We start from the raw sequence: 11957 nt of genomic DNA on the forward strand, positions 1-11957 counted from the left end.
CACACACACACACACACACACACACTAACCCAAAGACAAAAACCTCACAGTCCAAACCACTTTGGTTTGCACGAGAATAATGTTGAAATTTGGAGCAGGAAAAATGTGCAAGAGTATGTTTGGTAATGGCTAAAATAATTCTATTTTCTTTTCCATTTCTATTATCCAAATATGCTGAAGGGAGGTTTCATTTTTAGATGATAAAAGGTTGGTTTATTCTGAAGGCCCAAAAATACGATGAGAAATTGATGGGTTGATTCCATGCGACAGGATGTCTGGTTGTAATTGGGAGCCTCAAAGGGAAACAGAGAAGTAGTTTTGGCCAAAGCTAAAAGACAGAGACCATGTGTTTATGAACTTTCTACCTGGTACAAATAGTTCATCAAGGGTCAGGGACTCACCAACTGGAATTGCTGTTAGCATGTAGAGTTATTGAAACCACCTGGGGAGTAAACCAAATTCTTATCTTGACTTATTTGTCTTTGTTTTTATTCCCATTTTGGTGATTTAAACTGGCCAAGCCAATCTTTGACATTCAACCAAAACACGAAAAATAATAATAAAAACCATCCCAGTCCGTCTGCTGCACCCCACCCCAGTCACCACGAAACAAAATCATTTCTTTGTTTTGCAAACTGTTGCATTGGACTGGTGCTCAAAAGTTGGAGGTTTTCACACAAAGTTTTAGAAATAGCAAATAGAGATCCAGCAGAAAAGCCAACAGGGCTGCTCTGCACTGAGGCTGCCGTTCTCTGCTTACCTCCTGCTTATTGAAAGCGCTTGACAAGGGTTGATATCTTGTAACAACAATTCACAGCATGAGTAGCAGTTTGCCTTTGAAATTTGAACGCCATTTGTTTAGTCAGTCTATATTTTGGAAAATAACAGAAGAAGTAGACATCTTAAAAGACTGAGTTTAGATAGTGACACTGCTACCTGGTGAAGTGGGACGTTCCACAGTGGCATTTTCCCTTCTTTATGGGAAGTTAGGGATCTCTGGTTTTTCAGCTGCAGAGAACAACTAAGGTATAGGGGTTCTAATCACAGGCTGCTCATTCCTCCTTCCTTTGCTTTTTTAAAAAGTTGAGATATAATCCACATACCATAAAATTCACCCTTTTGGAATGTACACTTTAGTGGCTTTAAGTCTATCACAAGGCTGTGCAGCCATGTCTACTATCTAAATCCAGAACATTTTCTTCACTCCAAAAAGAAACCTGCACTCTTTAGCAGACAAGCCCTGTTCCTCTCAACCCCCAGTCCCTGCTGACCCCTAACCTATTTTCTGTCCCTATGGATGTGCCTATTCCGGACGTATCATATATGTGGCATAATGTATCTGTTCTTTTCTGTCTGGCTTTTTTTACGTAGCATTGCATTTTCCAAATTCAGCCATGTTGTAGCAGAACTTCATTCTTTTTATGGCTGAATAATATTCAATTGTATGGATATACCCGTTGTTTGTTCTTTTAATAACTACTGATAACCACTCAAAACTCCACCAGGTCCTGTATTAGGAAGTGTGTTGGGTGTAGGTACTAGACATATGTAAAATTTCCCTCAAGGATATTGCAGTTTACAATTGAAGAAAAAATATTTTAAAATCTTTAAGTTATTCTTTTGTAAGAATTGAATAATCCAGAGAAATACCAGTTTGAGAACTCCTCGGAGGAAAAACAAAGCACGTAAGGAAAGCCTTTTGAGAAAATCAGTACAATTAGTATTTCTGATTGTGGAAAGAATTTCTGTAAAAATGCCAGCTACCAGTTTAGAGCCCATCGTGATGTATTTTTAGCTAACGTGTTGAGTAAGGCTTTGGGGAGATTTTTTTTTTTTTTTTTTTGAAGCCAGAGTAAGTTTGTAGTGTTAACAACAAACAATTTCTGCAAAAGTATAAAGTGGAGATGCTACTTGGGTGGCAGTCAGGGCGTTCAGTTTTCATCTAACCCCTGTTGGAATATTTTAAGATCGTCCATAATATACAGTCATCACCATTTTGTACGGTAACCCATTGCAGGAATTTGCATACATCAATCTAAAAAGAATTAAGAGGGATTTTGTTTGTAAATTAAATAATTTAGATGTTTTGCTGCTTAGGACACTTCAGCACATTTATAAGTACATCCACATCTGAGTTGTGGCTGTCATCACCATTGTATTATCTGGTGACAATTTTAGGATTCCTTCTAAATTCCCTGGTCAGTATGTCTCTGGGGCCACTTGCCTGTCAGTGGTGGGGGAAATTCAAATGTCATTCAAATTTTCTTGCCAGGGGCTTTACCAACTGGCAGAAATGTTTGAAGTTTGCTTCCCTCCCTGCCTGTGGGCACAGGCTAACCGTGTGGCGAAGCCAGGCAGCAGGATCCCTGGGACTATGGAAATTCTCACCTCTCCTCCCCTCCACTACCTACCTGACCCTTTGCTAAATAGAATTAGTTTTGAGTAAGTTAAATGTGTGTATGATGCTACTTCCGTGCATAAAGTCAAGGTCAACCTCTTACTAGAACTCTTTTCCTTTTGACTAAACCTGATCATTGGTACCTAAGCAGATATAGAGGAAACTTAGCTGTGGGTAGGCTTCTCGTATGTAAACTGCCCAGATGAAGCTTGACTTGCTCATCGTGCCCTTAACATTCTGCTTCTGTAGGTTTCCTTCCAAGACCAAGGGGCTCACACTGAGCCTTATGAAATATCTGGTGTGTTCTTTCACACTTAACTGGGCACTTGGCACAAGTTAACACAATTTGATCTTAAATATTCATTGAGCATCTGCTATAGGGCCAGCACCATTTTAGCCAGGATGGGTGTGTCCTTGAGAAGTATAATGTATCAAACTCACAGATAAGTAAGGACAATACTATCTTTTATTTTTTAGAAATCTGTGAAGTGTTAAAGGAACTGTCTTGGGTTTTGGAGTACTAGGGGAGTTTCTGGAGGTGGCGATGTGCAGGCTGGGTGTTGTGGGACAGAGACAATCTAGGGGAAGCACAGCTATGTCGAGACGTAGAGCAGGAAGTCTGCATCTTGTTTGCAAATGGCCACAGTGTGGAAGGTTGTGGAGGGCTTGTGGGAAGCTGGAGAGGCAGGTTGGGACCACACGATGAAGGGTTTTTACAGGTTCTGCTCAGGAGGGTGGACGTCACCCGGTGGCCAATGAAAGGCCAGTGAAAGTTTAAGTAAAGAGATATTCCTGCTTGCTCGAAGGACCAGCCCAGTTCATGGCAATGAGATAAGTGATTTAATGCATCGCCTTCTGTGCACCATCTGAAGCCGCAGTTCACTTCTCGCGGCCCCTTCGGGTGTCCCCGACCCCCTGGGAAGGGAGCCCATGGGTGGGCCCTGGGTGGCACTGGGGGCACGACCTCCCACAGGGGTGAGGCGGGGGCTGAGGCCTTGCTGGGGTGGGCACAGGCGAGGCTTGAATGGCACACTGGGGACCTGCACCCACTCGGGAGGCCTGGTCCCTGCAGAGTAGGGAGCCTGGCAGGCAAGGGTGGGGCATCGCCGTGTCTCTCCCATGATTCCTACCCCACTGTCTTCCGTCGGGGTCTGCGTCTCTCCTTTCACGGTTCCATTTCTCTCACCATCCCCATGTTTCCCACATATGGCGTCGCTCCCACACCTGCTTGTTTCTCCCACAGTTCCATGTCTCTTCTGTGTTCTGCTGTCCCACAACTCTCGCTCATTCCTAATTCCATTTCCCCCACACGACTGTGAGGGGTGAGTCAAAAAGTTCACGGAAAGGTTAGAATTATATTTTAACTCTATTCTGCCAAAAGCTTTCTGAAGTGGGTTTGTATTTCTCTCACAATTCCCACTTTCCCTCAATTCCTTGACTTCCCCCACCAGTCTCCCTTCGGGGGACGTCCACACAGATCCACATTTTCTGCTCCTTTGTTCTCTACCATTCCCGCTCCCCCCCCCCACAATCCCATTTCACCTGCCATTCTCCATTCTCTGCAATTGCTTCCTTCCCTCGATTCCCTGCCTGTCCCACAATTCCTGTTCTTTCCCATAACACACTGCTTCTCCCACAATTCCTCTCTTCTCAGCAACGTTTGTCCCTCTTTGTTCCTGTTCCTCCCAGAATCCTTTTCCCTACAATTCTTTCTCGCCCATAAGTCTCTTCTCTCCCACGGTTCCTCTTTTCTCTCACAATCCTTGCCTCTCCCGTAAGTCTCTCTTCTCTCCCATACTCTGTTGTTTTCCCAGAATCCTCTGTCTCCCACAAATCCGCTTTGCCCTCGAGTCTACATTTCTGTTACAATTTCCACTCTCTGACAATTCCGTTTTCCCGTACTGTTCTCTTTTTCTCCTCCAATATCAGTTTTCATCTGCCATTCTCTGTGCTCTCCCACATTCTGTGTCCCCTCTGATAGCTTTGTCTAGCAACACTGTGTTCTCCACAATCATGACTTACGTCTCACAATTCCCCGCCTCTCCCACAATTCCTGTTCTTTCCCATAACACTTTGTTTCTCCCACAATTCCTGTCGTCCCAACCCTTCTGTCTCCGACCGTTTCCTGTTTCTCCCACAATCCTTGTCATTCCCACCATTTAGTCCCTCCCATAAAGCTCTGCTCCTACCCACAATTCCTTGTTTCACCCACAATACTTGACTATTCCATGTCTTTCTTCTCTCCCTTAATCCTTTGTTCTCCCAGTATTTTGTCTCTTCCATAATTCCATTTTCTATACATTTCCATATTCCTGTTACAATTTCCACTTTCTGACAATTGTTTTCCCTTACTTTTCTCTTTTTTTCCTCAGTAGTCTGTTTTCATCTATAAATCTGTTTTGTGTTTTGTGTTGCAAGACTCTGTCTTCCACCATCATTGTGTATCTCCTATTTCCCTCCCTCTCCCACATTTCCTGTTCTTTCCCAAAAACCTTTGTTTCTCCCACAATTCTTTTCCCAGCACCCTGTGTTTCTCACCATTCCTTGTTTCTCCCACAACCCTTCTCTTTCCCATACATCTGCTCTTTTCTATAATCCTTTATTGTATCCCTGAATTGCCTCTCCCACTATGCCTTGTCTCCCACAATTCTATATTTCTGTTACTATTCTGTACAATTCTATATTTCTGTTACTATTTCCTCTTTCTGACAATTCCAGTTTTCCCCACTATTCTCCTTTATTTAATTCTCTCACAAATCTGTTTTCATCTTTAATCCTTGGAGCTCTACTATATTCTGTCTCTGCTATAATTCCCTTGTGCTACAATTCTATGTCCTCATCTCCCACGGTTTTGTCTCTACTACAATTTCCCGTCTCACCTTTAATGCCTTGTTAGTGTCTCCCTCAATTCCTGTTTTCTCCATAATGTTCTGTCTCTATCATAATGTCTTGCCTTTTCTGTTTTTCCTACAATTCCACTTTTTAAAATATATTTATTTAAACATTTTTATTATTATTAAAGAATAAATATTATATTTATAGGGAGCAGAGACGGGGAGAGGATAAGGTGGGAGGAGAAAGGGGGAGGAGGGGTGTGTTTGAGGCCCATGGCACCCCATTCATTCAAGCAGGGGAACCCAGGGGACTTGCAGTCATGTCTTTTTCACTGCTGGGCAGGATACGGATGCTGTGGGGCATGGCTGGGGCCCCAGCCCCCCCAACCCCTGCTCAGGAGCCTGGGTTGCTTCTGGTAGCTGCTGAGTGGTTGTTGCTGGGTTACATGGGAACATCCAGGGGACATGGCTGAGGCTCTTGGCCCCCCTACCGCCCTGGCTTGGGAGCCTGGGGTGCTTCCGGTGGTGGCTCGGTGGTCATTGTTGGTTGGCTGCAGATGTCAGTGGGATGTGGCTGAGGCCCTTGGACCCCCACGACTGTGCTTGGGAGCCTGGAGCGTTTCCAGCGGTGGCTAAGTGGTCATCACTTGGCTGGGTGCAGATGTTGGGGGTGTGGCTAAGGCCCTTGGCCCCCCACTGCATGGGCTTGGGAGCTTGGGGTGCCTCTGGCAGCAGCCTGGTGGTCATTGCTGGGCTGTATGCAGTCATTGAGCTGGGGGCATGGCTGAGGCTCTTGGCCTTCCCCGAACGCTGGCTTGGGAGCCTGGGAGGCTTCCTCTCCTTCTAGGTTTTATAGGTGTTCTTTGGTGGTGTTAGGCCTTTAGTGGTTAATATCAAAACTTTGTCTCAGATCTGTGGGTTTTTTGTTTTCGCTTTCAGTTCTGTGTTGGATTATTCGCTGTTCTGAGCACTGGAACTGATTTGTTGTCCTTTGCTTACTTATAAAATGGGGGGACTTCCTAAGGAAACCAGCTCTTGAGCCCTGTGGTTGAGCTAAATTGCTGCTTTGCTGTCAATTCTCTGGCAAAGGCTTTTTGTGCAGCTCAGGTTTTAATTGTTGACTTTGTAAGCAATTCTGGGTCTTGTGAGGTCTGGTACACCTGGGTTGTGTGGAAACTCCGGTCTGGGCCTGAGTCTTTTCAGTGAACTACACCCACTGCAGTTCTATATTCCAGACTAGTCTACAGTGAGTGGTCCTGTGCTGATTGGGGGGCTGATCAGCTGTCCATGCTGTGCCCCAGTGTTCGCCCAGTGGGCCCGTCACATCCACTGCCCATACTCCAAGCATTGCCCATGGGATGGGACATGCCCTGGTTCCCTGTGATGATTCACCAGCCTCTGAGTGGCTCCTTTATTCAGTTGTCTTTGGCCCCTCACTCCTATGTGGGTCCACAGGAATCTCGTTACTGGTCTTGCTGGCCTGGGGTCACCAAGGCCCTCTTGTCCCCTACAGTCTCCAAACAACTTCATATGAAGGGCACAGCTATGGCTTTTGCCAGATCTTGCTTCGTGTGCTCACCAGCCCTGAAATGGCCGGGTCTCAAAATGGTCAGAGCGGTCCTTTCTCTCATCATGACTTCTCCTGTCTTCATGAACTCTGTAGGTCTCTCTTGTTCCCCTGAGCTCTAGTAGCCCCAGATTGGCAGTCAATCCTTTTTACTAGTTGTAAATTGGTTGATCGTGGGAAAGGGTGATGCTGGGGACTGTCTATTCCACCATCTTGACCACAAGTGTCTCCTACCATTTCTTGTTTCCCCTACAGTACCTGTGTTTCCCACAGTTCCCATTTGTTCTGTCATAATTTCTGGTTTCTCCCACAATTCCATATTTCTGTCAGAATTCCTCTTTCCCACAGTTTGCAGGGATTTTTCCACAATTACCCATTCTCCACTTTTTCTCATAAATCTTTTTTCCTATAATTCTTTGTTATCTCCTATAATTTTGTCACCTGACTATACTCTTCTCTGCCATAATTGCTTCTCTCCCACAATTTCCCTTCATTCCCACAATTCCCATATCTCAGTTTCTCTCACCATTCTTTCCCACCATGCCTTGTGTCTCCCACAGTTCTTTGTTTTTGCCTACAATCTATCTTTCCCACAATTCTGTTCTCACCCACAATTCCTTGTTTTTCCCACAGTACCATGTCTCTCACAAATTCTTCTTTCCCACGATTCATTGCTTTCTCTCACAATTCATTCTTCCTTTCTCACAAATCTGTTTTCTTTTATAATTCTCTTCTCAACCACATTCTGTCTCCCCTACAATTTGGTTTCTCCTACATTTCTAATTTCTCTACCATAATTCTCATCCAAAATCTGATTCTCTCCCCAAATTCCCTCCTCTTTACACAATTTCCTGTCATTTCTATAACTCTACATTCTTGAACATAATCCTGTCTTTTTCACAGTTTTTTGTTCTCTCCCAAAATTTGTTTCTCCCATAATTCCCTGCCTCTCCCACAATTCTTTTCCCCACACAACTGTCCATTTTCAGCATAAATCTTTGTCTCTCCCCAAATTCCTTGTTATTCTCACATTACCTTGAGTGTCCCATATTTCCTTTTGCCTTCCACTAATCCTTTTCTCTTGTATCTCCTATCATTCTCCTGTGTCTCACTTGTAGGCTCCTTACCCAGCACTGTGCATGTGAAGATTTTTTTCAGTGGCCTATCCTCTAAGTAGTGCCCTGAGGCCCTTCTCAAGAACTGAACATTATCCCACTCCTCCACACAATCAGCCCGTGTTAGGTGGAGTCTCTTGGGCTTGGGTTCTGGGAAATCAGCTTTCTCCTCACAGCAATCTGTTCTCACTTCATCTCTCCCTGAAAGTAACACCCACTAGCCACATGAATTGTAGCTGCTAGGAGAGTGCAGAAGAAAACATACCCCAGGACCTTGGACTCTGTTGAGCTGGCCAGATTATATTTAATGCCTTGAAGTGGAGTCATGCCCAGGTGTCAGGTTTTCTGTGGCTCATGCTCGGTGTCCAGTGGTTGAGGGTTCCAGTTCTAGGCCTTCAATATTTTCAAGGGATCCAAGAAAGGCAGATGAGGGCACAGGAGATATCCAATATACATTCAAATCTCAGTTCTACATGGGGCTCCCCAAAATCTGCCTGGACTTGCATGGCTCATTCAAGGGGACCAGTAGGAAGGGGTTGGCCCTTGGGCACCATAATGTTACTGGAGCCTGCATTTCCTGCAGGGATGTTCCTTAGATAGTCATAGACATAGCACCCATAGGAAATTAGTCAACATTCCCCAACAGCCTTGTTGAATTATCTTCTCAGAGACTTGCTCAGCCAGCATATTCTCTTCGAGGAGACCTTTAAGAGCAGGCCTGCTGGAAAGCACCCATCCAACTCAGCAGAGGCAGGGCTGGGCTTAGGCAGCCCTGTTCCAGCAGCATTTGCTTCAAGAAAGTTGCTATGCATAAACTTTCTTTTCCATGGAGCCCCAGGGGGAGGATGAAAGGACCGGGAGCTCTTCAAAGCCACAGGACCCAGAGCATGTCCCAAAGTGTGGGGTCATGGGGGAGTATCCTCAGCCCAGAGCTTGATCACAAGCCACCATGTGACACCCCAGTCCAGAGTCTTTGGTAAAAGAATCGCAGAAATTGCACAAGTTCCCATGAGCACAGGATGTTCTCATGAACAGTGGGTGACCCTGCTAGAATCAAGTCTGTGAAGTGCCACACAGGCCACAATGTCTATGTGCATGTCAGGGGACACGGTAGTGTCATACTTGCCTTCTTGGTAATATTGTCGCCTGTTTCTGTAGCTCAGACTTTGCTAGTCTTTTCCAAGCACACCTCTCCAATTGCCACAATTTACCACCTTCTCCTTTCCATGTAACGCTAATGTTCTTTTGTTTTTTCCTTACGTGTCCTCTCGGACTCTACATGTGTCTCTTGTAAAATCGCACTTGTTCCTGCCCCTCCTTATACTCATTGGTCTTAGTCAGTGCTGCAGGGCACAGCGCTACCTCCAGTGGATGTCAGGGCACTTACCTGTGTTTGTCCATTCGACTCACTTATTGAGCACCTTCTATGTGACAGATGTGGTTTTAGGCATTAGTGATACTAGGGCGATGAAGACAGACAAATTCCCTGCTCACTGAGACATTCTAGTGGCAGAGACAGAGAATAAAAAGCACAAGTAATAATATAATATTCGATCCTGATAGTGAGCAGTGCTATGAAGAAAAGCAAATCAGGGAGTGGGGTCAGAGAGTGGACGTAGTTAGGGTGTCCCAGAAGTCTCCCCAAGATGAGCTGACATTGAACCTAAATGAAGAGCAGGAAGGGGCCATGAGGAAATCTGGAGAAGAGCTCTACAGGCAGAAAAAGGGAAGAGCAAAGGTCCTGTGGCAGGACCAAGCTTGCAGTGTGGAAAACAGGGAGGCCAGTGTGCCTGAGGGATGCACGGGGAGGCTGTCATTGCCAGCAGGGCCCAGAGATGGAGGGACTTGGAGCTCTTGTGAAGGGCAGTCATTTGTCCCGCCTGCATCGGTGAAAAGGCCACCCTTCTTTGGGTCTTCCATCTGTGTATTCCCCGTGCACAGCCTATGGGCTGGCAGAGAGCAGGCACTCCTGGATATTTGTGGACTGAGAGAATAATTCTGACATTTGTTGCAAAGGATCTCACAGGTTCTGAAGGAAGCTGTGTGGGAATGATTAAACAGACCTGCAGGATCACTCATTTGAGGAGAGTGATGTGTGCTTTCACACTACCGACTGGCGCGCAATATTTTATTCCTCATGGTGTTGCACTGCTTTTTGTAAGCCAGCTCATGTTCTGGAGAAAGGACAGGGAAAAGGGGAAAATAGATTAATAAGGAGGCCCAAAGGAGAATCACGATGAAATCAGAATAAAGCCAGGTAGAATTAGCACCATGTGCTTATTTAAAATGGGCTGTTAGTTTGGTTCTGAGCTCCCTAGAGGGGAAGTGAAGGAGAAAATGTGATCTGTTCCAAGATTCTTAATTGTCCACAAGAAAACATACCAAGTGTGCACGGAAGCACACATTCTCTTGAAACCCAGGCCTGAGAAAAAGTGTCCCCTCAGATGTTTCATGAAGTTGAAGCCGAATAACTTTGAGTATATTTGGATATATCAATTTAGGTATTACAAACGCCATCGTGGGTCACTTTATAACCACATATCATGGTCCCAGTTTGTGATCAGAACCAAGAAGCCCAATTTGGGAGAGATTTAGCAGGCATGTACTATTGTGTATGCAATTGGGCTTTGAAAGAGGGAAACGTTTTCCATGGGTTGAGGTAGGTGCTGGCATAGAGGAGCTGCTTGCTGAAACCATGTGGCATGAACCATGACAAGACAATGGGGAGGAGGCTTAGTCATACAGAGGGTGCTGTTCCCTCCCTCTGGGCACCTCTTGGAACTGAGCGCAGGTAGGCAGGCAAGCGTGAGGGCGCTGCTGCCTGAGTTTGCATCCCCTGCCGGAGCTGCACCTGCCCATTGCTCCTCCGTCAGACAGTGCACGTGTCATGGCTCCAGAACCTCCTGGGTCAGAAGTTGTGGTTTCCTGCAGCATCCATCCACACACCACCCACTTATCAATTGCCCGACATGATTCTGGGGGATTTGTTTTATCCTTTGTAATGACATCATACAATGATGTCATACAATGTTGATGAAACGTATGCTATACCTTTTCTTCTTTTTTTCAGACAACACGAATGCTACAGCTCTGTCCATTTTCGGAAACGGACACAGACACCATCACAATCTCTTCTCTTTTTCTCGCCAGGTTCTGATGCCAGTACCATTGAAATCCATACTACAAGTGGGTCCCGCAATGCAAATGATTTGGACTCTGCTCCCCAAACACGTGGAGACCTATGAAGGGGACTTGACAGGCGACCAGCCCCCACATTCCTCAGACTCTGCACTTTTCATTCTTTAGAATCATGTTCTCACCTTCCCATCCCCGTGCTGCCAAGCTGTCGCATCCTCCAGACCTCACTGTCATCACGTGAGAGCTTCTTCCCGAGGCTCCTCTTGATGATAGGAGCAGCGGTCCATGCGTGTGCACCTGCGAGTGCAGAAGCGTCCCTTCTAGACCATTCAGTCACTTCTCTAGACTCTTAGTTGCTACTAGAGTTTCTCTGAGGCTGGTCGTAATGTACGTGCAAGATCCGAGTCCTCGGGAACGAAGTTCAATAATAAAGTAATTGAGGCTGAACTCCCAGCCAGACTTGGATTCTGTCTGAACAACACCTCTAGCAAATGCTGTTGTTTTAAAAATTTTAATGAACACATTGTAATTGTACATACTTATGGGGGTACAATCTGATATTTTGATACATACATATGTTGTATAAAATATGCCTGTTGGCCATTCGTATATCTTCTTTTGAGAAGTGTGTATTAAGATCCTTTGCCCACTTCTCAATTGAGCCATTTGGTTTTTTTGCTGTTGAGTTGTTTAAGTTCCTTACATATGCTTGATATTATCCTCTTCTCAGATGTAAAGTTTGCAAATACTTTCTTCCGTTCTGTAGGTTGTCTCTTACTCTGTCAAGTTTCCTTTGATGTGCAAAATCTTTTTACTTTCACGTAATTCCACTCATCTATTTTTGGTTTCATTAATTGTGCTTCTGAAGTCTTATTTTAAAAATCCTTGCCAAACCCCATATCGTG

The 11957-nt window shown here is 45.2% G+C and overlaps 1 protein-coding gene across 1 annotated transcript in view; it reads left to right on the forward strand.

Annotated features, from left to right (window-relative positions):
* The window catches only part of LOC134367152 (G-protein coupled receptor 143-like), a 188941-nt gene extending 177782 nt beyond the window's left edge, over positions 1 to 11159 (forward strand). Inside the window, exon 9 of the mRNA XM_063083797.1 lies at positions 11065 to 11159. Within this exon, the coding sequence (XP_062939867.1) occupies positions 11065 to 11159 (95 nt within the window). The remainder of the gene's footprint in view (positions 1 to 11064) is intronic.
* Positions 11160 to 11957: the final 798 nt, after the last annotated feature.

This window comes from Cynocephalus volans, chromosome X (assembly GCF_027409185.1).
Source record: "Cynocephalus volans isolate mCynVol1 chromosome X, mCynVol1.pri, whole genome shotgun sequence".
Taxonomy (NCBI): Eukaryota; Metazoa; Chordata; class Mammalia; order Dermoptera; family Cynocephalidae; genus Cynocephalus; species Cynocephalus volans.